Source organism: Acomys russatus, chromosome 1 (assembly GCF_903995435.1).
Source record: "Acomys russatus chromosome 1, mAcoRus1.1, whole genome shotgun sequence".
Lineage (NCBI taxonomy): Eukaryota > Metazoa > Chordata > Mammalia > Rodentia > Muridae > Acomys > Acomys russatus.
Genome location: NC_067137.1, coordinates 120,835,499 through 120,862,979, shown reverse-complemented (window position 1 = coordinate 120,862,979; position 27,481 = coordinate 120,835,499). Strand labels below are relative to the sequence as shown.

The 27,481-nt window shown below is 48.7% G+C and overlaps 2 protein-coding genes across 4 annotated transcripts in view; one reads left to right on the top strand and one right to left on the bottom strand.

The window, feature by feature from the left end:
* The window catches only part of Brf1 (BRF1 RNA polymerase III transcription initiation factor subunit), a 48,424-nt gene that overhangs the window by 10,354 nt on the left and 10,589 nt on the right, over positions 1 to 27,481 (top strand). Inside the window, exons 3-10 of the mRNA XM_051152394.1 lie at positions 2,150 to 2,323; positions 11,757 to 11,788; positions 14,971 to 15,043; positions 21,275 to 21,424; positions 22,567 to 22,660; positions 24,461 to 24,587; positions 25,212 to 25,251; positions 25,336 to 25,428. Coding sequence (XP_051008351.1) covers positions 2,150 to 2,323; positions 11,757 to 11,788; positions 14,971 to 15,043; positions 21,275 to 21,424; positions 22,567 to 22,660; positions 24,461 to 24,587; positions 25,212 to 25,251; positions 25,336 to 25,428 — 783 coding nt within the window. The remainder of the gene's footprint in view (positions 1 to 2,149; positions 2,324 to 11,756; positions 11,789 to 14,970; positions 15,044 to 21,274; positions 21,425 to 22,566; positions 22,661 to 24,460; positions 24,588 to 25,211; positions 25,252 to 25,335; positions 25,429 to 27,481) is intronic.
* Positions 14,361 to 18,125, bottom strand: Btbd6 (BTB domain containing 6). 3 transcript variants are annotated; one of them, XM_051152387.1, is made up of 4 exons: positions 17,719 to 18,125; positions 17,552 to 17,642; positions 17,329 to 17,447; positions 14,361 to 14,540 (listed from the first exon to the last, which is right to left on the bottom strand). In XM_051152387.1, exons 1-4 carry the CDS (start codon positions 18,093 to 18,095, stop codon positions 14,483 to 14,485), a joined length of 645 nt encoding a protein of 214 aa, XP_051008344.1. In that variant the 5' UTR covers positions 18,096 to 18,125; the 3' UTR covers positions 14,361 to 14,482. The 3 variants fall into 3 exon arrangements, with proteins under 3 accessions (XP_051008344.1, XP_051008338.1, XP_051008339.1); XM_051152381.1 differs by lacking the exon at positions 14,361 to 14,540 and adding an exon at positions 15,719 to 17,189 and having other exon boundaries at positions 17,719 to 18,112; XM_051152382.1 differs by lacking the exons at positions 14,361 to 14,540; positions 17,552 to 17,642 and adding an exon at positions 15,719 to 17,189 and having other exon boundaries at positions 17,719 to 17,859.

The following is a 27,481-nucleotide window of genomic DNA, read 5'->3' as shown; positions in this document are numbered from 1 at the left end:
CTGGTCTACAAAGTAAGTCCAGTATAGCCAGGGCTATACTAGGAAACTCTGTCTCGAAAAAGTTTTTTAAAAGGGCTGGAGAGATGACTCAGTGGTTAAGAACACTGACTGCTCTTCCAGAGGTCATGAGTTCAATTCTCAGCAACCACATGGTGCCTCACAACCATCTATAATCTGATCTGATGCCTATTTGTGGCCTACAGGTGTACATGCAGGCAGAACATTGTATACATAATAACAAGCAAATCTTGAGGGGAAAATAAAGAAAGAAAAGGGAAAAAAAAAAAAAAAAAGCAGAGCATGGTGCGCAGGCCTTTAATCCGAGCACTTGGGAGGCAGAGGCAGGCAGATCTCTATGAGTTCAAGGCCAGCCTGGTCTATAAAAGCAAGTCCAGGACAGCCAGGGCTGCATAGAAACCCTGTCTTGAAAAAAGGAAGAAAGAAAGAAAGAGGGGGAAAAACCTCCAAAATAAAACAAAAAGAGCTGATTTTTGTGCAGTTGGTTAGGTGTTAGTCGTGCCTTGAAATGTGTTATTGTCCCCGTTGGCTGTGAGTAGTGTGCTAGCCCTCAGTCCTTATCAAAGACCCAGAGAAGCCAGTATCTAACATTTTGTGGATGAGATGGAGGTTGCCTACAGTGTCAGAGAAGGACCTGAAGATGCTAGTGGGATTAGACATCTCTGGCGACAGTGCTTGCCATCCCCATGTCCTACGGTATTCCTTGTGTCTGGAGGACTCTTTATCCCTGGTACCCACCCACAAGTCTGCACTGAGAGCTGGTATCAGCAGCTCTCCCACAAAGCTACACCACTGGGCTTCAGGGTGTCTTTGCTTTGTGCTTATCATGTAGGTAGAGACCACGAGTCTCCTCTCTGCAGTGCAGTGAATACACACAGACACAGCCTCCCAGCTGCAGGTGCTTCTGCAGTCCTTATGAGGGCCTGGTAGTATGCCTGGCTTTGCCATTGCTGCTGCTTCTGCAAGTGTACAGGGAATAGCTCACTAGGCTGCCAGTTTGTCTGGCCAAGCTGCTTGCTCTTGGAGTAAAGCCTATCCAGGGCTTGTCCAGGGCTGACTAGGCAGAGAGACCATTCCTGGGAAGCCAGGAAGATGGCTTGAGTCTTGTGCTGTTAAAACAAAAATGGTGCTTTGCACATAGCTGTGGGAGACCCATTCCTGCCAGATACTCCAGGCCTCGGGGAATCTCCAAAAGAGGCATAGCCAAAAGGCTGTGTGTCAGGAACAGGGCTTTATGGCATGTGAAAAATCAGGAAATTAATATTTTGGTGTTCATAATGAAAATTGATTGGAATGTACAAACTGAATTAAAAACTTAGGACAAAGATAAATCTATCACTATTATCTGTCATCTGTCTTTTTTTCAGATTATTGAAATATTAAATCTAAGGCCTTGTGTGTTTTAAGCAAGTATTTTATCACTAATCTCCATCTGCAACCTCATTTTATTTTAAAAACATTTCTTATTTTATGTGTATGGATATTTTGTTTGTATGTATGTCTGTGTATTGTATGAATACTGGAAATCAAATCCAGGTTGTACGGAAGAGCAGCCAGTGCTCTTAACCTCTGAGCCATCTCTCCAGTCCCTAGTTTGACTTAAGAGAGAGTCTCACCAAGTTTTCTAAGTTGGCTTTATTTGTTTGTTTGTTTTTGTTTTTCAAGACAGGATTTCTCTGTGTCACTTTGGCTGTCCTGGACTCACTTTGTAGACCAGGCTGGCCTCAAACTCACAGAAATCCTCCTGCCTCTGCCTCCCAGGTGCTGGGATTAAAGGCGTGTACCACCATGCCTAGTTTCTAGGCTGGCTTTTAATCTATTCTGTAGCCCAGGCTAGTTTGTTTGTTTGAGACAGGGTCCCTGAGTAGCATTGGTTGTCCTAGAACTCATGATGCAGACCAAGCTGGCCTCAAACTATAGATATCTGTCTGCCTCTGCTGGGATTAAAAGGCATGCGCCATTATGCCTGGCCTAGACTGGTCTTGAAATTGTGGTTCTCCTGCCTCAATCTCCAAAGTGGATGAAATTACACTAACAGGCTTTGCTCAAATCTTAAATTGTAAGGTGGACCTGTGATAATTAATTTTAAGTAGAAAGTTGTGACTGAGAGTCATTCTGTATTCTGTCCTAGGGCGGCGCCACATCCACCACCTGGGGAGCCAACTGCAGCTGAACCAGCACTGCCTGGACACAGCCTTCAACTTCTTCAAGATGGCTGTAAGCAAGCATCTTACCCGAGGACGGAAGATGGCCCATGTGATTGCTGCCTGCCTCTACTTGGTTTGCCGAACTGAAGGCACACCTCATATCCTTGCTTGGGGAGTCCCCTCTTGGTTGATTTAGGAATTGTAGGAGTTTGGTGTTGCCTTATTGGATATCTCCTCCCAACTTGATGCAGGGCTCCCTTTTGAAGCTGCTGTCTTAGGGTTTCTATTGCTGTGAAGAGAGGCAGTGACGATGGCGCCTCTTATAAAAGAAGACATTTAGTTGGGGCTGGCTTAGAGGTTTGATCAGTTATCATCATGGCAGGGAGCATGGTGGCACACAGGCAGACATGGCGCTAGAGAGGTAGCTGAGAGCTCTACAGCTGGACCAGTAGGCAGCAGGAAGACCACGGGGCCTGGTTGGAGCTTCTGAGCCCACCACTCTCTCCAACAAGGCCATACCTCCAGTGATGACACTCCCTATGAGTCTCTGGGGCCATTTTCATTCAAACAACCACAGCTGCCAAAGTGGGTAGTCAGGCTAGACTCTTAAGTCCCTGCCACTTTTGGATGGCAGAGGAGGAGGAGGACAGCTGATGATCTCTGGCTTTGTTTTCTTCCTTTGCAGCTCTGCAGGCATACCTGTCAGGTGCCTCTTTTGTCCTTCAGCATCTCCTAACCCTCCGGTGCCATCAGCCATGCATTCCTACCGTATACATACTCCTTAGAGTGTATTCTCCCCACCACTCCAGGGACTTGGGTGTGCTGCTGCTTAAATATATAAGCATAAGGCATTTTCTCTCCAGCCCCTCCCTCTGACCTCGTCCCACCTGCACCTTGTCTTAGGTTACTTGATTTCTACCTGTTTCTATTTTGTGTGCCCTGCCTGCCCAGTCTGAATGTTAGGTAATCTTTGCTTCCTTTCCATCGTGTACTCACCCTTTTGGTTTGAGATAGTTCCTAGACTTTTATCTTTCAGCACAGTCCTTGTATTTTTGAAGTGGGGAGGGCGAGGTTGCAGGTAGCACATGTGCTATAGTATACAAGTCAGGTTAGGAGGGCCACTTGTGATTGTCAGTTCTACCCTGTAAGTTCCAGGATCAAACTCAGGTTGTCAGGTGTGGTGGCAAACACCTCTACCCACTGAGTCATCTCTCTGGCCTCTGTCTGCTTATTTTTTGCGACAGGATATTTCACTGAAGCTTGTCATTTTGTCTAGACGAGCTGTCCAGCAAGTCCTGGGATGTGCTATCTTCCCTCACCCCCTGGAATGCTGGGGTTACAGGCGTTCACTGCTACACCTAGCTTTTGTGTAAGTGCTGGGCTTCTGAACTCAGGTCCTCTTGCTTGTGTGGCAGTCACTTTATATACAGAGACACCTCCCCAGCCCCAAAGTTCTTTCATTTCTGTCTCATGTTTCTTCTTAGAGCACTTTGTGTGCTTCATGTATTTCTGTCTTTGTGCCCATTCCGTGCAGACGTGGCATCTCCTGACTTCCTAAGGAAGTGGTGTAGGTGAGCTCTTGGGTCACTTCCCTCAGCTGGTCTGTTGTGGTTTAGTGGTTCTGGCACCAGAAATGCTGTCCTAGTAGGCATGTACTGTGTATCACCTCCTGGCTCGCCCATGCTGCTGTGGGACACCTGGTTCTCTAAGACCCACTCCCATACCCCAGCCCTTTCCCGATTGCCTTAGGTGGTACTTGGGAGAGTTCTGTGCTTGGAGGGGCTGAGGCCCCTTTGGGGTTCTTTTGTCATTCTGTTAGCCCACTAGCAGAAGGAGAATCCTGGGTGTGGGACCAATCACAAGCTGTCCTCGTGCAGAAGGAATAGGGCTTATTACAATACTCAGGCTCATGCTTGCCATCTTGCCCAACTTTGTTTCTTGTGCATCCTCAAAATTGTGTCTACTGTGACCCAGTAAGTACCAGGTTATGCTGGGACCTTTCACCCACACACTGTGCCCACCCTTGTCAGCCTGCCAGCCCACACTCCAGTCCCTTACCCTAGGGGAACTGAGATCTCCTACGTCTGGTATATAGGAACCAGGCCTTGTGGGCTCACCCTCCGTTTTCAAGTCTCTTCATAGGGTAGTGGAAGGTTGATGGGGTATCAGGGCTGGGAAGGACCTGACCTGTTTCAGGCAGCATCTAGGTGTGATGGGCAGATACAAGGAGACATTGTTTCCTTCAAGAAGATAAGTATGACCAGTGTACTTGTCTTGAGTTGTGTGTCCAGATTTGTTCCTATACGACTTGGGTGAGGCACATTCATGGAAGAGGGTGCTTCTGCTTACACTTGTCTTTATTTGGAACACCTAAGCTGTTACAGTAGACCTACATGTGGCCAGGAGCCTGCAATGGGTGCCTGAGGCAGTGGGTCTAAGCCAAGGACCCACTACAGCTGACACCCCCAGGGGAGGAGGCCAGTGAGCCTACATGGTTCGGTGTGATAGGCAGTAATGATCTGCTCAGGGTGTGTTACTAAGCTGACTGGCTCCCACATGCATCCTCACTACACTGGAGAGGCCTCTTGGCTGTGCCCCATGGGGTCCTGTGCTGTTACGTCGGAGAGGCCTCTTGGCTGTGCCTCCGGGTCCTGTGCAGTTACTACAGCAGCACGTTCTATAGGCCTGAAGCGGCTTTCAGGGTTTGCTTTTTTTTTTCCCCCTTCCGTTTTTTTAAACAAGTTTTGGGTACCTAATTATATGGTTTGCTGAAAATGATGGGCAGGCTCTCCTAGACTTCATGGTTCACCTCTACCTGGGCATCAGCCACTACCCATAATCCTCAAGAACAGTAGGTTTAAACCAGAATGGTTGATAGTTTATCAAAAGATACCCATCTTTTCTCTCTCTCTCTCTCTCTCTCTCTCTCTCTCTCTCTCTCTCTCTCTCTTTCTTTCTTTTTGTTGGGTTGTTGTTGTTTTGAGACAAGGGTTTCTCTGTATAAGAGCCCTGCCTGTCCTGGAACTCACTTTGTAGATCAAGCTGGCCTTGAACTCACAGAGATCTGCCTACCTCTACCTCCTGAGTGCTGGGATTAATGGCCACACCCAGCTGTCAGCTTTTCAGAGTTTCTACCCTGGCTGTCTTGGAGCTTGCTGGGTAGACTAGGCTGACCATGAATTCAGAGATCTGCCAAGTGCTGACCATCCTGGGCTGTTTTTTGAGCTCAGTTTAAGTCTTTGACTCATGTGTACCTGGTGGTATAGCCTGCATTAGCAGCTACTCAGAAGACTGAGGGATGAGGCTTAAAGGTAAGCCTGGTCTTATTTCTTAGTGTTCTCTCTCCATTTTTTTATCACTGTCACATTTGGTCATATCTCGAATGTTTGGAAAAGTATATCTGGAAATCTGAAGAGATTGGCACCCATGCAGGCAAGGCTAGTTGGAGAGCTAGCCCTGGCACAGAGCATCCTGGTCTGTAAGAACTCTCGAGTGCTTAGCTGTTTGCTTCATGATACGTTTCAATCACACAGCTACTTAGATCTTTGGCAGCGCTCCTATTGCCAGGCAGCCAGCCAGCCCTAACACTGGGGCAGCTCAGGCTGACCAGTGCCAACAGGGAACCTGGGCACATTGGGTAGAGTCACTTGAAGTGACTGCCTCTGTTTTGGGCAACTTGATACTTCAAGTCTGGTTGTTTAGAGACCACTGAATTTTAAGTCTGTCTCCCAGTGAGGCATGTGAGTACCAGTCTGCTACTTTCTTGTCCTCTGTTTTTTTGGGGCAGGGTACCTGAAGACCTTGGGAATAGATCAGTGGTGCCTGGCTTTCCTGCCTTGGCTGGCTCAGCTGTCCCTGGCAGCAGGGGGAACCTCTGTCAGATTGTGCGTGGATGACTAAACTGCTTGGCTGCTGTCCTATGAGCACAGAGTGGGCTTCTGCAGCTTCCACCTACGTTCTGTGCCTCTCTTCAGTGGTTGGGGGAGGAGAGGAGACACGCGTTGGCAGTGGGGCCTGAGTGTGAACTAACTTGGCTTGCACAGACATAGAATGGAGCAGATAGAAGCAGGTAGTTAGCATCTCTGGATCTGGAGGGAGGAGGCTTAGTCTTCAAGGCAGAGGCCTTGCGGAGGCACGTTGGCAGCACCACGCTATACAGATATTCTGTTAGGGTAGTGTGATGTGTCCGTTGTCTGAGGTGTGCCATACATACAGAATTGCAGGAGCTACTGGTGAGGGGCCAGTCCTGAGGAGATGGATGAATGAAGCACATCAGCAGGCCCTGAGACATTAGAAACCATCCAGAGCATCTGTTTTATTTGGCTTTAAAGCCAGTTAGTCTCTGCAGATAATATCCTGAGGACTGGATTCTCATAGAACCTGCCCTTGGTTGTTGGGGCTGCCTGAGGCTTGGGGTAACTCAAGCCATTCTAGGCCCTGTTCAGACCATGAATTTGGCCTAGGCAGCTGTGAAGGATGCCCTCAGCCCTTCTAGCTCCTGTTTCAGGAATCCAGATAAAAAAGTTCTGAACTGTGAGCTTGCTTCTCTTTCATGGTCCCAGTGCAGAGACTCAAGACAGCACACACTGGGAGCCTCTGTGAAGTCTCCGTCACCCTCTGGTGAGGGGTCTGTACTCTGCTAGGCCAAAAGCTACAAGGCCAAACTATGTTGGTTTTAATTCTGCCTCTGCCCCAGAGTTTGGTAACCTTGGTTCTTAGTCTGTTGTCTTCCCAGGGAGAAGGGGAAGGGAAAGCCTTATGCCTCCATGTCATGTTGCCAGAGAGCAGGCATCAGTTCTGTGTGCACAAGGATCAGTTCTGTGCAGGAAGCAAGTATCCGCATGTTGTGTGGACAGTATGCACCAGTGGTATAGAGGGCACAAGCTCCAGCTTTTTATAGACAGCAGGTAGTACGGTGTAGACACTAGATTTGGGGTTATATAAAGAACAGAAAGCAAATGTCATACAGCCAGTAGCCGTCAGCTTCTTGTAGAGCTCAGGTGTTAGTGTTGTATAGGCAGCAGACCCCAGTGTTGATGACAGGCAGCAGGTGTTCAGAGCCCTGTAGGCATTGCTCACCATGGCTTCAGACAGAGGGAGCTCAGGCTGGCCTTTGCCTGATGGAGCATCCTGAGAGCTCCTGTTCTAGAGGGCGCCATGCACAGGCTTAGAAGGACTGTCCAGTTAAAGGGCTGTTGGTCAAAGCAGGAGGGCCCAGGAGACGGTGGAGGCGGACTAGGGTGAGTGTTAGGCCAGTTTCTCTTCTTTGTTTCTTGGGGTCCTGTAGAGACAGTGTTAGTTGGCTGGTTCCCTACTAACCCATGCATCTGCTGGCTGTTATGGACACAGAACTTTTTATTGGATTGTACATAAAAGGGCCATTTCTCTCATTTCTGTCTTTGGATATCTGTAGAAACATTTTATATGTGAGGCTGTATAAAGAAATTTCATAGCTGGGCCTGGTGATACAAGTTTTTAATCCCAACTTCACAAAAGGCTGAAGCAAAAGGATTTTAAGTTCAAGGCCAACCTGGACCTTGGAGTGAGTTCCAGAATAGTCTAGTCTAGGTAGTTAGAGATGGCAGGGCTGGAGAGATGGCTCAGCAGTTTAAGTACACTGGCTGCTCTTCCTGAGGTCCTAAATTGAATTTCCAGCAACCACATGGTGGCTCACAACCATCTATAACATGATATGATGCCCTCTTCTGGCCTGCAGGTGTACGTGCAGACAGAGCACTCATACATAAATAAGTAAACAAACAAATATTTAAAAAATATAATAATTGTGTAATTTGGACCCTACCTGTAGCTCAAATTGGAAGATGTAGGGATGGGCTAGAGATTGAGCTTAGTGATAGAGAGCTGTCTGTGCCAAGTCCTCGGCTCAGGCCTCCATGCTTCTAGGGAAAGAGGGAAAGAGAGAGCAAGAAAGAAGTTCCATGTTTTTTCTAGTTCTGCTTCATTTAAATCTCTACACTTTAATTTTATGGCGAATTTAAGACTGCTTCTAAGTTTAAATCAGAGCTTCTTCTGCCAAGCACAGCCAGTCTCATGTTGTGGTTGCCCACTAACCTGCTCTCTACAGAGAGACTGATCCCAGCCTCCAGCATTGGCTGCCATGGGGCCAGGTTGGCGTAGTGGCATTTTCAGACTTTGTTAAAGGTATGATGGCTCGAGGGAATCTCTCACACTCTGGCCTGTTCCAGCCCTCCAGAGAGTCCAGCCTAACAGTTTTTCGTCTCTCAAAATCTTTGCTGTGTTTATGTTTCTTCTTAACAACTGGAGCTAGAGGCTTGTTGAACAGAATTGCCACCTGTCAGTATGGTATGGTTCAGATGGAGTCACAGAGTGGTCCTACCCCTTGGAAACTGGCGTTCTTGCATGTTCATGCTTTGGTCAGACTTTCACTTTTCTCTTGACTTCTATGACACACCAGCACCCATGTTAAAAGCAGAGGGTTTATCAAAGGGGGCTGGAGGTTCAGTGCCTCTGGCTGTTATTTAGAGAAACTCTGGGCTGGCCTCCAGGGCACTAACAGACTCTGGTTCAGTTTTCTGTGAACTCCACAGACACATCCTATCAGCCTGGTGGTTTCACACCAAAGAAAGTCGCCACTTTGGTTGCAGATTGAATTCTAGTCTCTTTTTGAAGTACATAAGTTTTCTCCCACAGCTTTATTTGAGTGGTTTCCAGTCATCACAGGGTTAAAGCAGTTATACTCTCCCAGAGCAGCTCCACCCCAGCCACCTTCTCTTCCCATCAGCTCTGTCCTTTAGCATCTTATTTCTGACACATTTCAAAACAAGCTGTAGAGCGCAGTGTACCCAGCTGCCCCCGCCTTGTAGATAAACAGGGTTAGCTCTGGAGGTAACACTGACATAAAACAAAGTGCATAGGCCTTCCTTTACTGCTTGGTGAGTTCTGAAAAATTTATATACATCTGCATGCCTCTCTGTCTGCTGTTGCCCCTTCAGTCAGACTCTGCCTCACCAGCTCCCAAAGGCTGCCGTTTTTCTTCTGTCCTACAACTAGAGACTTGCTGCCTTATTGTGGATGTACTTTAAATACAGGCACACTGCCTAAGCTCTTTGCTCCAAGGTTTGTGTCACTTGGCAAGCTTTGTATTTCTTATGTTGCTTTCACACTAGAGTCATTTTATTTATAAGATAGTGGTTAGCCTTCTGTTGATGGATCCCTGGGTTGGTCCCATTATTTGGCCATTTTGAATGAAGTTGCTGTAAGCATGCTTGTGCAGTCTTTTGTGGGTGAACCATTTTGTTTGTCTCAAATAAATGCTTCAAACTGGAATAGTGGGTTACAGGTGGGCTTGTACTTTGTCTAGGAAACCTGCAGCCAGGGCTGGGTATGGTGGTGCACACTAGATACAGGGACAAGCGGATCTCTGTGAGTTCAAGGCCAGCCTACTCTACAAAGTGAGTTTAGGATGCCAGGGCTCTGTTACACAGAGAAACCCTGTCTCAAAACCCTTCAATGTTCAGTGGCTGTGCTGGGTCAGTTTGTGGACAGAGTGGGGCTAAGGCTACCTATATCCTTGCTAGCATTTGGTGTTATGAGTACCATGGAGTAATTTCTTTTCTTTTTTTAAAAGATATATTTATTTATTATTTATATAGTGTTCTGCCTGCATGTATACCTGTATACCAGAAGAGGGCACCAGATCTCATTATAGGTGGTTTTGAGCCACCATGTGGTTGCTGGGAATTGAACTCAGGACCTCTGGAAGAACAGCCAGTACTCTTAAATTCTGAGCCATCTCTTCAGCCCCTTTGTAAAGCTTTTGTTCACAAGATTTGCCTGTGTTTTTGTCTCTTATTTTATTACCCATACAAACTTTTCTATATTTTAAAAAATGAGTTATCTGCATCTTTGTGTGTATAGGACTTGTGCATGCCACATGGACATTGTGGAGATCAGAGGACTTGAAAAAGTCACTTTTCTTCCTTCACAATGGATTTCTGAGGTCAAACCCAGGTTTTCAGGCTTGTGCAATAAACAGTCCTGCCAGCTAAACCCCTCCCTCCATCTTATCTTCTAGAGAGGTCTGTTTCTCTCTCCTCAGTTGTCCTTGAACTGGAGTTTAAATGATCTTGCTTCATCAGATCCTTAGGTGTTAGAACTATAGGTTACAACTACCCTCCTTTGCCTTGTAAAATTTTGGGGGTTTGTTTGTTTGTTTGTTTGTTTGTTTGAGACACGGTGTCTACATAGACCAGGCTAGTCTTGAACTCACAGAGATCCACCTGCCTCCATCTCCCAAGTGCTAGAATTATGAGCATGTACTTCCATGCCTGGCCTGTTGATCAATTTTTATTTCATTATAATTGTTTTGAGATTTATTTTTATTCTATGTGTATGGATTTCTGCCTGCACATATGCCCGTGCACCATATGCATGCAGTACACAGAGGCCAAGAGAGGTAATGGATCCCCTGGACCTTAGTTATAGGTGGTTGTTAGCTGCCGTGTGGTACTGGGAAGTGAACCCAGATCCTCTGGAAGAGCAGTAGGTACTCTTAACTGCTAAGTCATCGATGCAGCCTCAGCTTATTTTTAAATAACCTTTATTTTTTAGAGGAAGTTATAGGCTTCACAGAAAAATTCTGTGGTAAGTACAAAGTCCCTCATTTTGGTTTTTCGAGACAGGGTTTCTCTGTGTAGTCTTGGCTATCCTGTCCTGGACTTGCTGTGTAGACCAGGCTGGCCTCTAACTCACAGTGATCCGCCTACCTCTGCCTCCCGAGTGCTGGGATTAAAGGCATGCACCACCACGCCTGGCCAGAGTCCCACATTTTGTTTCCCAGTGGCCAACCTCCAGATCAGTATGGTATGAGGAGTATTATTTTTGAGACAAGGCCTCAGTGTTTGGCCCTGTAACTCACACCCTCCTGACTCAGCCGTTATCACTCTCCACCTCTTCATTTAAAATAGCGTCTCTCCTTGAGCCTGGAGCTTCATTTTCTTAGCTCTGCTGGAAGCCAGCAAGCCCCAGCAATTTCCTGTCTCTGCTCTCATTGGAGCAGCCTGTATAAGTATGTAGCACTGGGGATGGGTGCTGGCCTTGTGCATGTTAAGCAAGATTTGCCACTGGGCTGCATCTTAACTTCACTGACAAGTAACTTGTTTTTTGTTTTGTCTGTGTGCTATCTGTGTTTGGACTCATGTGAGGCCTGTTCTTGGATAGGTCTCACATCAGAGCCCCTTTGGCAGTGTTTGGTAGGTGTTCTGCCTTGCTACAATGTCTATGTCTGTCCCCTTAGCAGTTGGCCTGCTGACTCTCAGAATGGTGACTAGCAGATCCCCATTGGTACCTAAGGAATAGAGCTGAAGTGTGCTGGTCCATTTCCATGCTGTGTCTGAACAGAAGACACTGAGGTAGATGTCTGACACCTCCGTTTCTGGTTTCCCTAACCCTGTTCCCCACTCTCTCTTGTACTTTTCTGTCCTTGAAGTGTAGAGGTCTCCCTCAGTGCCTGGAGAGACCCTGGGACTAATGAGGTGATGACTTGGTCCAGCTCAGTGGGTATGCTGCCCTAGTAGCCTCCATGCAGACACTCCTTAACTCCGGCTGCAGATATGCTCCTTGACCTCAGCGACCTGCTCCAGGTAGATCACTTCTTAAGTCCTTCTTGGCCCGAGGGCATTACAGGGCCACTGCTTGCAGTAGGCAGCCTTGGTGTTCAGGGTGGTGGAGCTTATGTGGCCAGAGGTTGGGGCCTCAGCAGGGAAGGGCAGCTCATAGCCACAGCATTATCAAGGGCCTTAGAACTGCTTGAGAGACTCTATTTAGGGTCATTGCCTTTCTGGATTCAGATAAGTGGTTTTTGTTGCATTGTTTGTTTGTTTTTCTTTCTGAGACAGGGCTTTTCTGTGTAGCCCTGGCTGTCCCGGACTTGCTTTGTAGACCAGGCTGGCCTTGAACTCACAGCGATCTGCCTGCCTCTGCCTCCTCGAGTGCTGGGATTAAAGGCGTGTGCCACTATGCCCAGCTGTTTGTTTTTTAGGTTTTTCGAGACAGGGTTTCTCTGTGTAACAGTCCTTGCTGTCCTGGACTCGTTGTTGTAGACCGGCTGGCCTCGAACTCACAGCGATCCGCCTGCCTTTGCCTCCCGAGTGCTGGGATTAAAGGCGTGCGCCACCATGCCTGGCTTCCAACTGTTTGTTTTTTAACACCAGGTTTCATGTTGCTCTGATTGTAGTTGGATTAAAGGCATGTGGTACAGTGACCAGTGCACCGCTCACTTCTAAGTAACTGAACGTCATGGGAACATGCAGCGAGGGATCTTCATAGGCAGTGAAGGAGAGAGGGACATCAAGACTGCCCTATCACTCCACTGATAGAACTGCTAGGAGGCTGGGTGGAGACTGACTGAAGTCTCCAGACCACACCCTGAGTTGTGGCAAGATCTTGAGGTCCAGTGACTATGGACTAGGAAGTAGACTGCCCCTAAGTTTTGCCCTGATCTGCGTGCCTGCCTGGGATCTTGAGAGCTGATAGGCCAGGTTACTGCTCGCGCACTAGTGCCCCTGGAGAGGCTAACATTTAGATTCCAGTCAGAGGGTGGGTGCTGTGTGTGTATTTTTGTCATTCCAGCTGTCTTTATAAATGGCATCTCTCAGCAGCTATTGCTGAAATATTTTTTTGGTCAAGCTAAAAATAACCTGTTGGAATTGTGATACTCCATTGACTCCACCTTTGATTGCATTGTACTCAGTTCAGAACATGGCCATAGATGGGGGCCAGGGCCAGAGCCAGGCTGCTCTAGAAGTATCTTGGACACTTCTTAGAGAAAAACAGAGGTGGGCCTGTCAGGATACATGGTAGCATGCCACCAGGAAGGGCTGAGGGCTGGCCAGCTGTGTGGTCTGTGTGGCTACAGACTACTCTTCTTGGTAGGGCTATGCTGGCAAGGTATGAGGGAGCCTATAGCTGAGGGCCATACAGAGTTGTCCCTGCCCTGGAACATGTTCAGTATGTTTTTTGTTCCTCCAAGATCTCCCTGGTGCCAGCCTTTGCCTGACCTAAAGGCAGTTCTGCTCTTACCTGGGTGGAGCACATCCACCCTGTCCATGAAGGCTTCTGGAGGGACTGGCTGCTTTGAAGAAATGCGTGAAAGAGTAGAATTGGCAAAGGCCCTGTATTTAAAGCCTTGCTTGTTCCTGATTCACATATATGGCAAAGGCAGGTAGCTGGCAGCCACAAGCACACAGTGAATTGTCAATGTAGCGATATCTAATAGTACCTACCAATATTAGTATGCCTAGAAGTTAGGTGCAGGAGTATCCAAAAACTATCTCTAGAAAGGATTGGTTTTAAGTTTTTCTTTTAGGTTTATTTCTATGAGCATTTGCCTACATGTATGTGGACCACCTGTGCCTGGTCCGCATAGAGCTAGCACAGAGTGTTGGATCATCTAGAACTCCAGGTGCAGATGGTTGTGAGCCAGCGTGTGGGTGCTGGGAACTGAACCCAAGGCCTTTGAAAGAGAAACCAGTGCTCTTTACCACTGAACCATCTCTCTAACCCCTGGAAAGTGTTCCTAAAACTTTGGACTTATACTTGACATATGAGTAAAGCTTGAGAACTTTCTGTAGCATTCAGATCTCACCGTCACGCATGTCCACTGGAGCCCAAGGTTAAGATAGTGAAGGAGTTTGAGGGAGGTAGGCCAGCCTTGGCCACTCCTCTGGAGTGGGGACCTGGATATCTGTAGGAGCTGAGAGGCTGCTGCAGAGCGGAGTGCTTCTATGGGAGCACATTTACCTGCATACTTGAGCAGACTACATACCACATGCTATGTCACATGTATATGCTTAAATGACACACTCCGGCATACTCACATAGGCCATATAGTCAGGTACACCATAGTTTTGTGGACAACCCTTGAGACTCTAGGAAGGTAGAATTACTTCAGAAGATGTTCTGTGAGCTGCCAGGCCTTGTGAAGACCTCAGGAAGATAGTACCTCTGTCTAGTCAGGGTGGAAGGTGACCAGCCCAATGCTGATTGGCTATGGTGGCTGAACCTGGCCTTCTCAGCTGGCTTGACTCACTAAGCTGATAAGTCATAAATCTCCCCCCCCCCCCAGTCTTGCATGTAATATAGACGCTATTGTGTGTCATCCCTTGGGCTGTCTCTCATATGCAAACATCTAGAGGGTGTTACCTTCATGTCAGGACACGTGATTAGCAAAGCCCACAGGACGGGCTTATTCCCACTGCTTACCTCCTGTGGCAAAGGAAAGCTATGGCAGGTGGCCCAATCTGGGCAGCAGGCTTCATAGCAGATAAGGAAGGACTTCAGGTGAGGGTAGTGGAAGAAATATTGGGAGTCCAGCAAGGCGACAGATCCCTGGGACTGTAAGGTGTGCTGGTTCAGAATTCAGCATAACTCTGTACTGTATTACCCTACCGCACTCTAGCAGGTACCCTCAAAGAACTCTTCTAAGCAACTGTGGAAAAGATTGGTGGAGTCTGGTCAGCCAGATAGGAAGAAGGGCAGAGAGGCAGTCCCGCAGGGTCTCTCAAGACTGAACAGTGAAGAAGGCACTTTAAGAAAACAGCTGTTTGTGGTGGCACTCGCTTTTACCCAGCATTCAGGAGGTAGAGGCAGGCAGAACTCTTGAGTTAAGAGGCTAGCCTGGTTTAGGGCAGCCCAGGGCTACACAGAGAAACCTTGTCTCAAAAAACAACAAAAATTGTTTTGTTTTGAGAGGGGGGCGCAGAGGGGGAAAGGCAGCAAATGTTTCCTTGAACAGCAATGCACTCCTGTGTTCTTTTTGCCACAGGTGAACGTGTACGTGCTAGGGAAGACGTTCCTGCTCTTGGCGAGGGAGCTCTGCATCAACGCACCAGCTATAGGTAGGCTGCTTCAGATAGGACCATCCCTGAAAACTAACATGCTAAGGTGCTCAGAGAGAGGGATGTGCGTCACGTTGGGAACCTGTCCTGTTTAAAGCAGACACCCTGAGAAAGGCAGGGCCCTCCTCACAATTGAGGGAAGCCCCAGGAGCAGGTGCCCTTCAGCCATGTTCCTTCCCTTATGCAAAGATGGGGTTGTTATGGTTTCTGAAGCATCAGCCTGGGCTGGAGCAGAGGGGCTGGGATTGTCGATTTGAGTGTCAGTGCTGCCAAGCTTCTGGCATTGGGCATATACACTCTACCTAGAGACCATTGCCCTGCTAGTGGGTCTTTAAAGGTCAGCTGCTTTTCCAGGACAAAACTGCAAGGGAGCATAGAGGCCTGGACCTAGGAACCCTGCTTTATTCACAGAGCACCCCACAGCAGGCAGCAGAGCACACAGCCCACTCCCTAAATATGACTCCTGCCTGCAACAGAACCTTGAGGTACTTAAAGAAACGCAGACACCCAGACTTGCAGACTTCTACACAGGTTATCTTGGGAATGAGTTCCCCTGACATAGGGTTTGACTTTAACAGCTCTGCACTGCAGACTTCATACAAACAAGATGTTCTTTTCAGTAGAATTGAGAAAGAGAATGCCCCAGTTAATAATTCCTACAGTCACTTATCTACGTGTGGTTGTGTGAAATCTTTATTATGAAAATTCACTTAAATAGGATGAAACTATTTTAAGTGACTTTTCAGCAACTGTGGCTTGAATGGACGGCCCAAAGGTAGGCTGGAGCCACTGAGAATCCAAAAGAGGGCGAGGAAAATCCAAGGGTCCTGAAGCGTGGGGTGCCCCTGGGCAGGGGCCTGGGACTACACTACCTGGGACCCAAGTCTGTCCTCCATCTGTGGAGTACCATCTAGGGTGAGGGGACACCTGCAGTCCAGTTCCTAGGCTCCGGGTGAGGAGAACATATCTGTTTCAAACTCTGGCTGATGTCATAAGCCAAGCCTTTAATGGTACCAGTAAAGCAGTTGGCAGTGTCCCGCACCTCCACTGCACTTACTGGGTGCACTCCATGAAGAGCGAGCCTGGTGGCAAGGCCATCCCAACCCCTGTGCCTCAGGCATAGAAGATGAGCTCTGGAATCTGTCCACCCTGGACTCCAGTCCCGTTGGTGCTGTCTGAGGAGCACTGGAACTGGAAGGCCACCTTTCCACACTGCACTTCCGTCATTCCTTCTTGCCCAAAGTAGCTGAGCTCACTGCCATCCAGGACAGCACTGGCAGTGTAGAAGGTGTCCTGCTCTACCTGGACCGGGTGCTCAAACCAGACTGGGAATGTGTTGCTGGATCCATCTGAAACAAACTTGGTGAGATTCTGAGCCAGCACCATCCCTAGCCGCTTGAGTTCAATCTTCACACTGTACTCAGCCTTCCCAGAACTGGACCCATACAAGCCCAGCCCAGCAATGAACACCCTTCTGTCCACTGCAAACTGGATGCTGTCGCAGCGCCCACGATACCTCCACTGGTTACTTCGATAGGCAGAAGACTGGAAGCGGTGGCACCTCTGTGGAGCAAGGCCCTTCCTCTTGGTCAGGGGGAAGTCAAGGAGAGGCTTTTTGGCAGCTGTGTACCAAAGGAAGATGTTGTGGGTCTCCTCTAAGGTCAGGATATCTGACTGGGCAGCACCATTGGCAAACTCCTCCAGGGTCATAGTTGGAATTCGGACCAGGTAGAGGGCTCTTCCCAATACATGCCTCTTGTTGTGAGGGGTGACTGGGAGGCCCTGTCTCTTGCACTCTGCCTCAGCCCAGTTCAGGACCGCCTCAAAGACCACAGCCTCCTTGGTGTTGAGGGCCTCCCTGGTCACAATGATCTCCAGCGTCTGCCGGTCAATTTCACAGAAGCCTTCAGACCGCAGGGCCATTTCAGCCTGTGCATCGATGACTTCCCAGCATCGCTGGGTCAGTTCAGGCTCCTCAAACAGTCGGCTCTGGGATAGCAGGACACAGGCATTTTTGGCTTCCAAACTTGTCTCCAGAAAGTTGACACAGGCCTTGGCTAGCGCAGGCACAATGTACTTCTTAGCAGCATACAGAGTGGCGAGCACTGTGTCCGCCTCCAGATCAATCTCATCACTGTACATGTACCTGGGTAAGGCAGGGACTCTCCTGGGAAGCTGCAAGGGCTGGCCTCAGAGAAGAGCTCATGGGCTCCTGTGCACAACCTCTTGGGTTGTAGGAAGCATGTACCCACCCCATCCTTCCAGCCCCAGAGCAGAACACTTACTTTAACAAGACCAGAAAGGCGGCAGGCTCCACGTCTGGAATGTGGATTTCTGACTTGACTTCTGCAAGATCCCCGTAAAACATGGCATAGAAGACAGAGCTGCCAACAGCCAAGACGTACTGTGGATGAAAGCAAGCCACCTGAGCTACAGGGCAGTAAAGAAGGCCCAGGGAGACTGCACTAAATCGGGCCCACCAGGGGACAGGGCTGCGCCCCTACCCACCTTGTGGGCGGGGACGCGCCTTGCTGCCCCCAGAGCCCCCACGATGAAGTGGACGTCAGCCATCAGCTCGTTGTTGAACATGAGCGCATTCCTGCAAAGGGTAGAGGCACACGGGCTGGAACGGCGCGCTCCCGGGCTCCGGAGCCCGGGGGCGGGCGGTGGCTCACCTCTCGCGCAGTGTAGGGTGGAAGGACTGCCAGTTGGGGCTCTCGGGATTGTTGTTGTCTGGCAAGGGTGGCGTGGGCAAGGGCGGCAGTGGGGCGGGTGCCAGGCAGGGCGGGCAGCAAAGGCCGACCTTCCTGCTCACAGCCACGTCCGCCGCGTTGCTGTTGGCGATGTCAGTGGCAGTAGCTGGGGAGGCACTGGCGGGCGGGTACAGTTCCGCGGCCATCTTCACTCCTGCCGGGGCGGCCTCCACGCTGATCGGCACCGCGCTACACGCTTTCGGGCCGCGCCGGGGCCTGGGCAGCGGCTCTGCGAGCACCAGCAGGGAGGTTAGGCACTGCGCCACCCGCCCATGAAGGCAGGCCAGCGGCAGCAGCATGGAGCCACGCCTGCCCTGCCCGCCGCCCACCCGCACCCCACGCCCCGCACCAAGCCGGCGGCCCCGCCGCAGGGGGCGCGCAGGGGGCGCTGTCCGGCCCGTACCCTCTGCGGCGCTGGCGTCTCTCGTCACGGTGCGTCACGACGCGGCTCCTCCCTTAGAGGAACCGCCCTGGTGGGGGTGGAGTGAAGCCTGCCGGGAGCCCAGGTTTGTCTGCGGGCTATAGTCACACCTTCTGTCACTCAGAAATAAGACCTTATCAGCAGCTCAGGTTTAGTAAAAGAACCTGACACTGCTAGCTTTTCTTCATGGAAGAAATGAGTCTCAAACACAAGGCATGATCTCTCCTTTTGTGTTTTGCTTGGTTAATGGAGCCTAAAGTCAAGGGCAGTACATGTTGTAGTATGTCAGAATTTCTTTTTCTTTTATGAATCAGGACCTCTGGTGCCCGAGGGTGACTTCAAATTCCGTATGTAGACCCTCCTTTTAAGTTGACTATTCCATTGTGCTGTGTGTGTGTGTGTGTGTGTGTGTGTGTGTGTGTTTTGCCAGCTTTTCCAACCAATGGGTAGACTCCAGGGTAGGTACTATTTCTCCACTGTTGTGACCACAGCAGGGCAATTATCCTTTCCAGATCCTAATTGCAATTCTTTGGGTCTTTACCTAGAAGTGAGACACTTGCTGGGCGTGGTGTTGCACACCTTTAATCCCAGCACTCAGGAGGCAGAGGCAGGCAGATCTCTGAGTTTGAGGCCAGCTTGGTCTACAGAAAGACTTCCAGGATAGCCAGGGCTACACAGAGAAACTGTGTCTCGAAGAAGAAAAGAAAAAAAAAAGAAGAAGAAGAAGAAAAAGTGAGATGATTAGAGAAAATGGTCATTCTTCATTTACCTTTAAATTTTTTATGTGTGTTTTTATTTTATACGTATGGATGTTTTGCCTGCATGTGTCTATGTGCCACATGTGTACCTGGTGTTTACAAAGGTCAGAAGAAGGTGTTGGATCTCCTGGGACTGGAGATGTGAGTCCTGGGACCTGAACCCGGGTCTTCTGCAAGAGCAGTGAGCACTCTCCTCATCCTCTGAGTCACACCCAGCCCTTCATTTACTTCTTGTTGTTTTGTTTTTCGAGACATGATTTTTCTGTGTAGCCCTGGCTGCCCTGAAACTCACTCTAGACCAGGCTGGCCACAAACTCAGAAATCCCCCACCTCTGCCTCCCAAGTGCTGGGATTAAAGGTGTGTGCCACCACTGCCTGGCTACATTTACTCTTTTGAGGAAAAATTGCAACAGCCTTTTTTAGTGGTTCCATTATTTTCCATTCTTCCACAATCTCTGCAGGCTCATTTCTCCTCACCCTGACCAAGGCTTCTTACAGTGTTGTAGATTTACTAGAGATGATCTAGTGGGTGTGAGGTGGTGAATCTTCTTGGAAAAGTTTTTACTCAAGTCATTCACCCATCTTCTAGTTAGTTGCCTTCTCACTGTGCTGAGCTCTTTAGGTAGTGTGGGTGCCAGTCCTGATCCTAGCAGTTGACAGACGTTTTCTCCCATCTTTGTGGTTGCCTTGTCTGTGGACAGACTCCTCTGTGTGGGCTTTGGTCGTGGTGGTGGTGATTGTTGTTGTTTTGAGACAGGGTTTCTCTGTGTACCCTTGTAGACTAAAATAGCCTTGAACTCACAGTGATCCATCTGCCTCTGCCTCCTGAATGCTAGGATTAAAGGCGTGTTCCACCATGCCCAGCTTGATTTTATTTTTTAAAGATTCATTTATTATCTATACAGTGTTCTGCCTGCATGACACCTGCATGCCAGAAGAGGGCACCATATATCATTATAGATGATTGTGAACCACCATGTGGTTGCTGGGAATTGAACTCAGGACCTCTGGAAGTACTCTTAACCTCTGGGCCGTCCATCTCTCCAGCCCCCAGACTTTGATTTTGTTTTTAAAGCCTACTTTACTTGGGGTTCCTTAATGCCTCTACCTCCCTTCCAACTCACTGGTCCTAGGTAGGAGAGAAAGAAAGTAGGGACAGGGGAGGCAGACCTTTTTAGACTCAGTTCCTTGGGGGCAATTCCAGTAGTTCAGCTACACAGCAAACAGCAAGCAGCAAACAGTGGCAGTGGAAGGAATCAGCAGCAGCCTTCCTGAAGCCTTTAGAATATCTTGAAGTGGTCTTTGCCAACTCCCATTTTTTTCCTTATATTTTTGTTTCTTATATCTTTCTCCCTTCTCCACCCCAATCCCTTCCAACACCAGGTAGGAGAGAAAGGTTAGTAGGAAGATGGGGTGTAGTTTTCCTTAGCTACTTCCTGCTGTTTAGGGTCGTTAGGTTCCTTGGGGCAAGTCCAATCCTTGATTCAGAATTTCTTCACTGTCTTCTGTCAAGTGCATTAGCAGTAACAGGAGCAGCATGGGGGAAGCACCAACAGCTTTTTTTTTTTTTTTTTTGTCTGTGTCTTTTTGTGAGCTGGAGTGGACCCTTGTATAATGGTCTCATAGGATCTCTTGGTCAAGGTCAGTTAGCCTGGGAGGGGGTTAGGTCATTCATTGGCTGGCTTCCCTTCCCTTCCTGCTGCCTGCTTCTCAGGCCTGAGCATAAGTGGCTCTTCCTGGACAAATCCCAAGATTCCTCAGTCCCTAGTTAGTGGCTTCCATCAGTGCACTAATGGCATGGTAGTAATAAACTGAATTCATCAAGTGCCTCGGCGGTTCTTGCTGGCCTCATTCACGAACTCCATAAATCTTTGACTGAAATCTTAGTACCTAGCAGAGTACCAGGCACTAAGGAGGAGAATAAGCAACTGTAAACGCATGTGTGACCTGTGTGCCTACTGTGCTCATTTTGTAAGGTGCTGAGCTGACAACAGCCATTCAGGAAATTCAGAGGGTGGTCGGTGTAAAGAGCCCACGTCTGTCTTACTCTTTGACCTCTCATCACCCCTCTCCCCACCCCCATACATTGCCATAAATGCCCAGGACTGTGCCATGTGAAGGCTGTGGTTCTCTGAGTACGGTAAACACAGCTGTACAGCTAAGGGTTAGAGAGGCTGTGCTTCAAGGGAGGGCACCTCAGAGAGACTGTGTACATGGAGAAGTGGGTACCCAACTGCAGGACATTGCTTAGTGCTATGTGTACACATGCATAAATGCCAGTGTTGTTTCTACTGTGCAGACCCATGCTTGTACATTCCACGCTTTGCTCATCTACTGGAATTTGGGGAGAAGAACCATGAGGTATCCATGACAGCCCTGAGGCTTCTGCAGAGAATGAAGAGAGATTGGATGCACACGGGCCGGCGCCCTTCTGGCCTCTGTGGAGCAGGTACAGTGGGGGCCATTTGACCCTAAGATGACTGCTCAGTCTGGCTCTTGGGTAGCATTTTCTATCCTGATTCTTGATGTGTGCATGTTTGCATGCATGCTTGTGTGTGGAACAGTACTAGCAGACAAATTTAGGGCCCCACACACAGTAGGTAAACTGAACCCTAGCCATCTGTCTTGAGCCGTAAGCAGTAAGCCCATGAGTTATTGGTTGTAGTTCTAGAGTCGCTTCTGTAGAAGAGCTGTGTCCTGAACCTAGGACTGGCCTGACCTTCATGCTCCTCACCTCGTAAGGACTCTGGTACTTGCTTCTGTTGGCCTCTGCAGGTTCTAAGATGAGAGACAGGGCCTCAGAGGGTGAGATGACAGTGGTAGCCCTAGTTCCACCCCAGGTTGTCTACTCATGGCAAATTATTGGCACTTTCAGCTGGTTAGTAATATGGCCGTTCACTGGACACTGAGCCTTTGCTAGCCTAGGAGCATAGCTGCTCTGATTGTACCTGTCAGGAGCACCAGGTGGCCTGGACCAAGAGCTCCCTACTGAGGAGGAGCCGCGGGCCAGCGGGGCTGCTCCTTCTACAGCATTCATCTCTCTCTCTCTGCAAAGCCAGCCACCACTTCTGCACCAGCCAGTGGCAGGGTGAGGCTGCCCGAGGCTCTCCTTGTATCTGAAACCTGATTTCCACACTTAGACTGCAGATTCAAGGGCCCCATTCACTCACTATTACCATGATTCATAGGTGTCAGGTGGTATCTTTGGCCTTGCAACCCCAGCCCTTTCAGCTTTACCGGATCCTCAGGACCATCACAACTAGGGGTTTCATATACATCGCATCAAAGTTAGTTCATGTGCTTTGAATGAAAGGTTATAAGAAATTCTTAAATCTTGTGTTTCAGTTTCCCTTATGTTTAAAAGTAGAATGTAGTATAGTCTCAACCCAAAATAAGAAGGGAACTGTGACTGCCCAAGACTGTCTGTACCATAGGTCTACTTAGAGAGTGCAAACACCACGTCCCTTTGCAGAAGCCACAGCAGACACATCCCACCCACATTTGTTCAGCTGTCAGTCACCATTTGACAGAATTTTGCTTGCTTTCCTTTCTGTGTGACTTTTCTGATGATCTTTCTTGTTTCTTTTCTAGCGCTTTTGGTTGCAGCCAGAATGCATGACTTCCGGAGAACCGTCAAAGAAGTCATCAGTGTGGTCAAAGTGTGTGAGTCCACACTACGAAAGAGGTAAGCATTCTAGTTCATGTTGTCACAACTACTGGCCAGCCTGTACTGGAGCAGCTCCTGCCCTGGTTGTCCCACCCTTTAGAAGTCCCTGGCTTCCTACTCCAGTGTCTCGTGAGTTTACTAGACTGTAAAGTGCAGACACTTCCCACCTCACACACTAGTACAGCACCAGAGGCCACCTCAGCCCATTAGGTATGGTCCACTCTGGCCTTGAGAGCCCGAGTGACTTCTTGCTAGAGTTAGTTAAACCTCTTCAAGTTTGTCATGGGCCACAGGCTCTGTGCCAGCTCACCTGGGCAACCTGGGCAAGGTGAACATGCCAAGGAATTGCTGGGACGCCTGCTATTGCTGACATGTATCACAGGTTCAACACGTGACGACCACTTCTGCCGAGGGCAGCTGCTGCAATACCTTCTAGAAGCAGTTCAAAAATTGCTTTTAAGTATTTTTCTTCTAATATCATTAAAATTACTTTTTTAAAGGTTTTGTTACATTTATTTATGTGTATGTTTGCACATACATGTACACAAAAGTCCACACATATGGCAATCAGAGGACAATGGGGGCGGTAAGTTCTCTTTCTTCCTTCTATGTGGTTCCTAGGTATTGAACTCAGGCCTTCAGGCTTGGCAGCAAGAACCTTTACACACTGAGCTAGTCTCACAAATCACTCTTTAAAATTTTTATTTTTTTCTTAGATAAGGTCTCTCTATGTAGTCCTGGCCAACCTAGAGCTTGCTGTTAGATAGAACTGGCCTTGAATTCACATAAACCCTAATGCCTTTGCCTCCCAAGTGCTGGGATTAAAGGCTTGTGCTACCACACACAACCTCCTTTTTTTCCCCCCTGTAATACATTTTAAAAATATAGTGTGTGTAAGTATGCATGTGGAGCTCAAGAGACAACCTGCCATAATTGTTTTTCCTTCCACTGTCCAGGTGCTCATACTCAGAGTGCTAGTGAGGCCTGAGGATGGAGAGTCCAAGTTTACGCCATCAAGGTGGCTCAGCAGGTCAGGGCACTTGCCTTTGCTGCCATGCCTAACAGCCTGAATTCAGTCCCCAGGACTGCATGGTAGGAGAGAGCCAAGCCTACAAGTTGTTGTCTGACTTCTGCCTATGCAGTGTGACAGGCGTGCATGCTTGTGTACAAGAGCACCCCCCTAATAAATGTACTAAATTTTTTTAGTTTAAGAAAATGTAGAAAAGTTGATACGATTTAAATTGTGGAACTGGAGAGATAGTTGAGCAGTTAAGAGCACTAGCTGCTGTTCCAGATGACCCGGGTACAATTCCTAGTGCCCACATGGAAGCTCACAGCTGTCTGAAACTCCACTTCCAAGGATCCAACTCCCTCACAAATGCAGGCAAAATACTAATATATATAAAACAAAATAAAATTTAAATATTTTTTACATTGTGGGGGCTGGAGAGATGGCTCAGAGGTTAAGAGCACCAAAGGTCCTGAGTTCAATTCCCAGCAACCACATGGTGGCTCACAACCATCTATATAGAGATCTGATGCCCTCTTCTGGCCTGCAGGTGTACATGCAGATAGAGCACTCACATACATTAAATAAATAAATCTTTAAAAAAAAAAAAAAAAGAAGAAGATTTACGTTGTGCTGGCTGTCACAGAAGTGCCTGCCTAAGTTGTTGGCAGGTAGAGGTGGGCCTTCCTTGTAGGGTCTCCTGAGGGCCTTCCTTGTAGGGTCTCCTGAGACTCTTGCACCAGACTCAGGGGGAGGTGTGTGGAGGCAGTGAGGGAGCCATGGGCTTTTCTCCTGCTTTTCTGTCTTAGGCTCACAGAATTTGAAGACACTCCAACAAGTCAGCTCACCATTGATGAGTTTATGAAGATTGACTTGGAGGAGGAATGCGACCCTCCCTCCTACACAGCTGGACAGAGGAAGCTGCGCATGAAGCAGGTGGCTTTGTACCTTCCAGTAGCACTCTGGCTTTCCAGGAGCGTTTGCGCTGCCGTTCTCACACTTGCTGAGCTCTCCATGCTGCTAACTTGGTCTTCTTTGGGTCTTGAAAAATGAGAGTGTCAGGGTGTGTGTGGCATGTGGACCTCCAGGCACTGTTCATGCCGAGGCTCGTGGCGAGCTTTTCATCCTGGCCCATTGAGCCCATCCCCACAGCCAGGCTTTGTTTCTGGTTTATTGCTCATCATCAAGGCAGCTTCCACTGCAACCAGACTGTTTTTCATCGTCACTGAGCTTGTGGCTGCTCTCATAGTAGGATTGCATTCAGCAGGGGAGAGCAGAGGGCTAGAAGTGTGTTGCAGCTGAGTTTTGGGGATTACAGGGGTGCATTTTGCAGATGGGCCAGACCTGACCCTGCCAGCTCAGGCTGGCTTTGGTGAGAGGTTAGAGTCTAAGTTCTCGGTGTTTAGAAAGGGTGCTCTGTCCAGGGCTCCACGCATTGTGCTGGAAGGAGAGGGCCCGACTACAGCACCATTCTGACCACCACCCAGACCCCCTGACATGCCACAGTCTGGTCCACAGTCAGGCCTTGAGCCTTTGGTTCCTTGTCCCTTTGTCTTTCAGCTGGAACAGGTCCTGTCGAAAAAGCTAGAAGAAGTTGAAGGTAACTAACCAGTTCTCACACAAGTGCTTCCTGTCTGGTAGGAAATCAACATGCTTACTTTTTGCTTTCAACTTCTCCCTTTAGGTGAAATATCCACTTACCAGGATGCCATTGAAATTGAGCTAGAAAACAGCCGGCCAAAAGCAAAAGGGGCTCTTGCCAACTTGTCAAAAGATGGTGAGTCCTCCCTGCCATTGTGGGTCATGAGGACCTAGGCCAGTATCCGTGACCTGTCCTATGCGCTGATCCATGACCCCACCCCTGGCTGCTTGTCACTCCCTACATGAAGCACTAAATTGTATATCACGTTATGCCGGGACACCCACCTGTCCTTTCAGTGGCTGTCGAAGAGCCTCAGCCTTGCATGCGCTGTATTAGGGAGCCCTGACGTCCAGTCAAGCTGTTTGTTGCAAGGCTGTGACTACTGGGGTGTGCTTACTCTGCCTGCCCCTGTTGGACAGTGCATCCCAGGGTGGGCTCTTGAGAGCTGGTGCAGCCATTTGTGTTGCTAGATAGCCCTCATCTGGACCGTGCAGAGTGAAGGCATAAGTGCTTGCTTCCTTCTGTAACACCTGGTCTGGGGAAGCTACTCTGGGCATCCTTGTGATTGCTCTCCTCTCTGCTCATCAGACGCCCTGCGCTAACATTCTGAGCCATGCCAGAGAAAGGTGAATGTCCTTTGTACTTCCCCTCAGTGTTTGCAGACACTTGCATATGTTCTATGTCCACATTAGGATCACCTTGTTCACCACTCTCCAGCCTACAGTCTGCCTCACTTGTCAGCTTTGGGGAAGCTGTGGAGCTTGTCTTTCTGTCCTGCACTAGCTTCCTTTCTGTCTGGGCTTTGCTCCGATGCTAGTACCACGCTGCCTCCATGTGGCTGTTGTAAGTAGTATCTTTCCTCCTTTGGTTCCCATGGCAACTTCCAGCTGGACAATAGCATTGACTTCTGTGTGTTGACTACTCCTGGGCAATGTAAACTCTCTTGTCATTCCTACTAGTTTTCAGTCATTTTGCCATTGGGTTTTCTAAGTACTTGATCGTGTCATCTTCGCATGGTGATTCTACTGCTGTTCTCTACCACCCCTTAATTTCTTTGTTGAGTCTGCCTGACCCTGCAGCATCTTCCTGATTTGGGGGATGGCAGTATATCTTCACTCGAGCTCTCATGGACTAGAGTGCATGCACTGGGCAGGTTGTTCCCTCACCTGTCATGGTGAGTATACGGCCACACATGCATTGCTGACTTAATCTCCATGCAAGTGAGGGCTTCAGAGGATCACAGTGTCTCTGGAGACCACAGGAGTTCCTGTAATGGATGAATATGATCCAGTGTCCTGACAGTCACACATTGGGTTTTTCCTCATACCTGGAAGGCATCATTTGAGCCTCAGTGGCTGCTCTACTCATACCAATCAAGGACTTTGTCTGTTTGCAGAGTTGAGTTTGCTGCTTTCGGTTTCTCTGTGTAGTGATTTTTCTCTGTGACCTTTCTTACCGTCTTGTTTTTAACTTAGGTTTGTTGCATAAGCCATCCTTTGCTGTGCATAGTCTGCTGCCTTGTGTTTGCTAGGTCAGTGACCTCTGCCTGGCTCCATCCTTCCTTCTAATCTTACTCCACCTTCCAGGTCACCGCTGACTTCTCTGTTCTGAGTCTGCTGGTTTCCTGCATTTGGGGCAGTGAACTTCCTGTGAGAACTGTCCTCTTTTCTTAGTCTCAAGATATTTCCTCTTCTCCTTATGTGAGGGAGCTATGGAAATTCTGGGGGTAAGGTGTGTTCTGATATGGCTACTAACTGCTGCTTGTGCTGTGCAATACTGTTGATTTGTTGCTCCTTGGTATTTCTTGGGCATGCAGTATGAGAGGCACTTTGTATTTTGGGCACAGAGGTGATGCTAGCCCACTGTCACTACTAATAGATACTGAGAACCTGCCACATAGTGGCTCTCTTTCAGAGCTCTGGTCCTTCCTCACTTTCCCCAGTGGCCCCTCATAAAAAGAGACAGCTGCTGCCTTGTTAGGATTCCCGAGGCCTGTATTCTATTGGAGGCACTTAACCACCCTCAAGCCTAGAGACCTGTCGCTTGGGGCACATAGAAGCCCAGGTGTCACTAGGTCCCCACTTGTCCTCCTCTTTTACTGTATGCCCACTTGGAGACTTGACTAACACAGCAGAGACCGTGTTTGGTGTCTTGATTCAATCTGGAGCATCCATTTTCCTTTAGTGGT

Coding starts and splice junctions, on each gene's coding strand:
- Btbd6 (XM_051152381.1), bottom strand. CDS start 18,095: ATGCTGCTGCCGCTGGCCTGCCTTCATGGGCGGGTGGCGCAGTGCCTA. Junction 17,643..17,718: donor CACCCTACACTGCGCGAGAG/GTGAGCCACCGC, acceptor TACCCTTTGCAG/GAATGCGCTCATGTTCAACA. Junction 17,190..17,328: donor GCCTTTCTGGTCTTGTTAAA/GTAAGTGTTCTG, acceptor TGCCTTACCCAG/GTACATGTACAGTGATGAGA.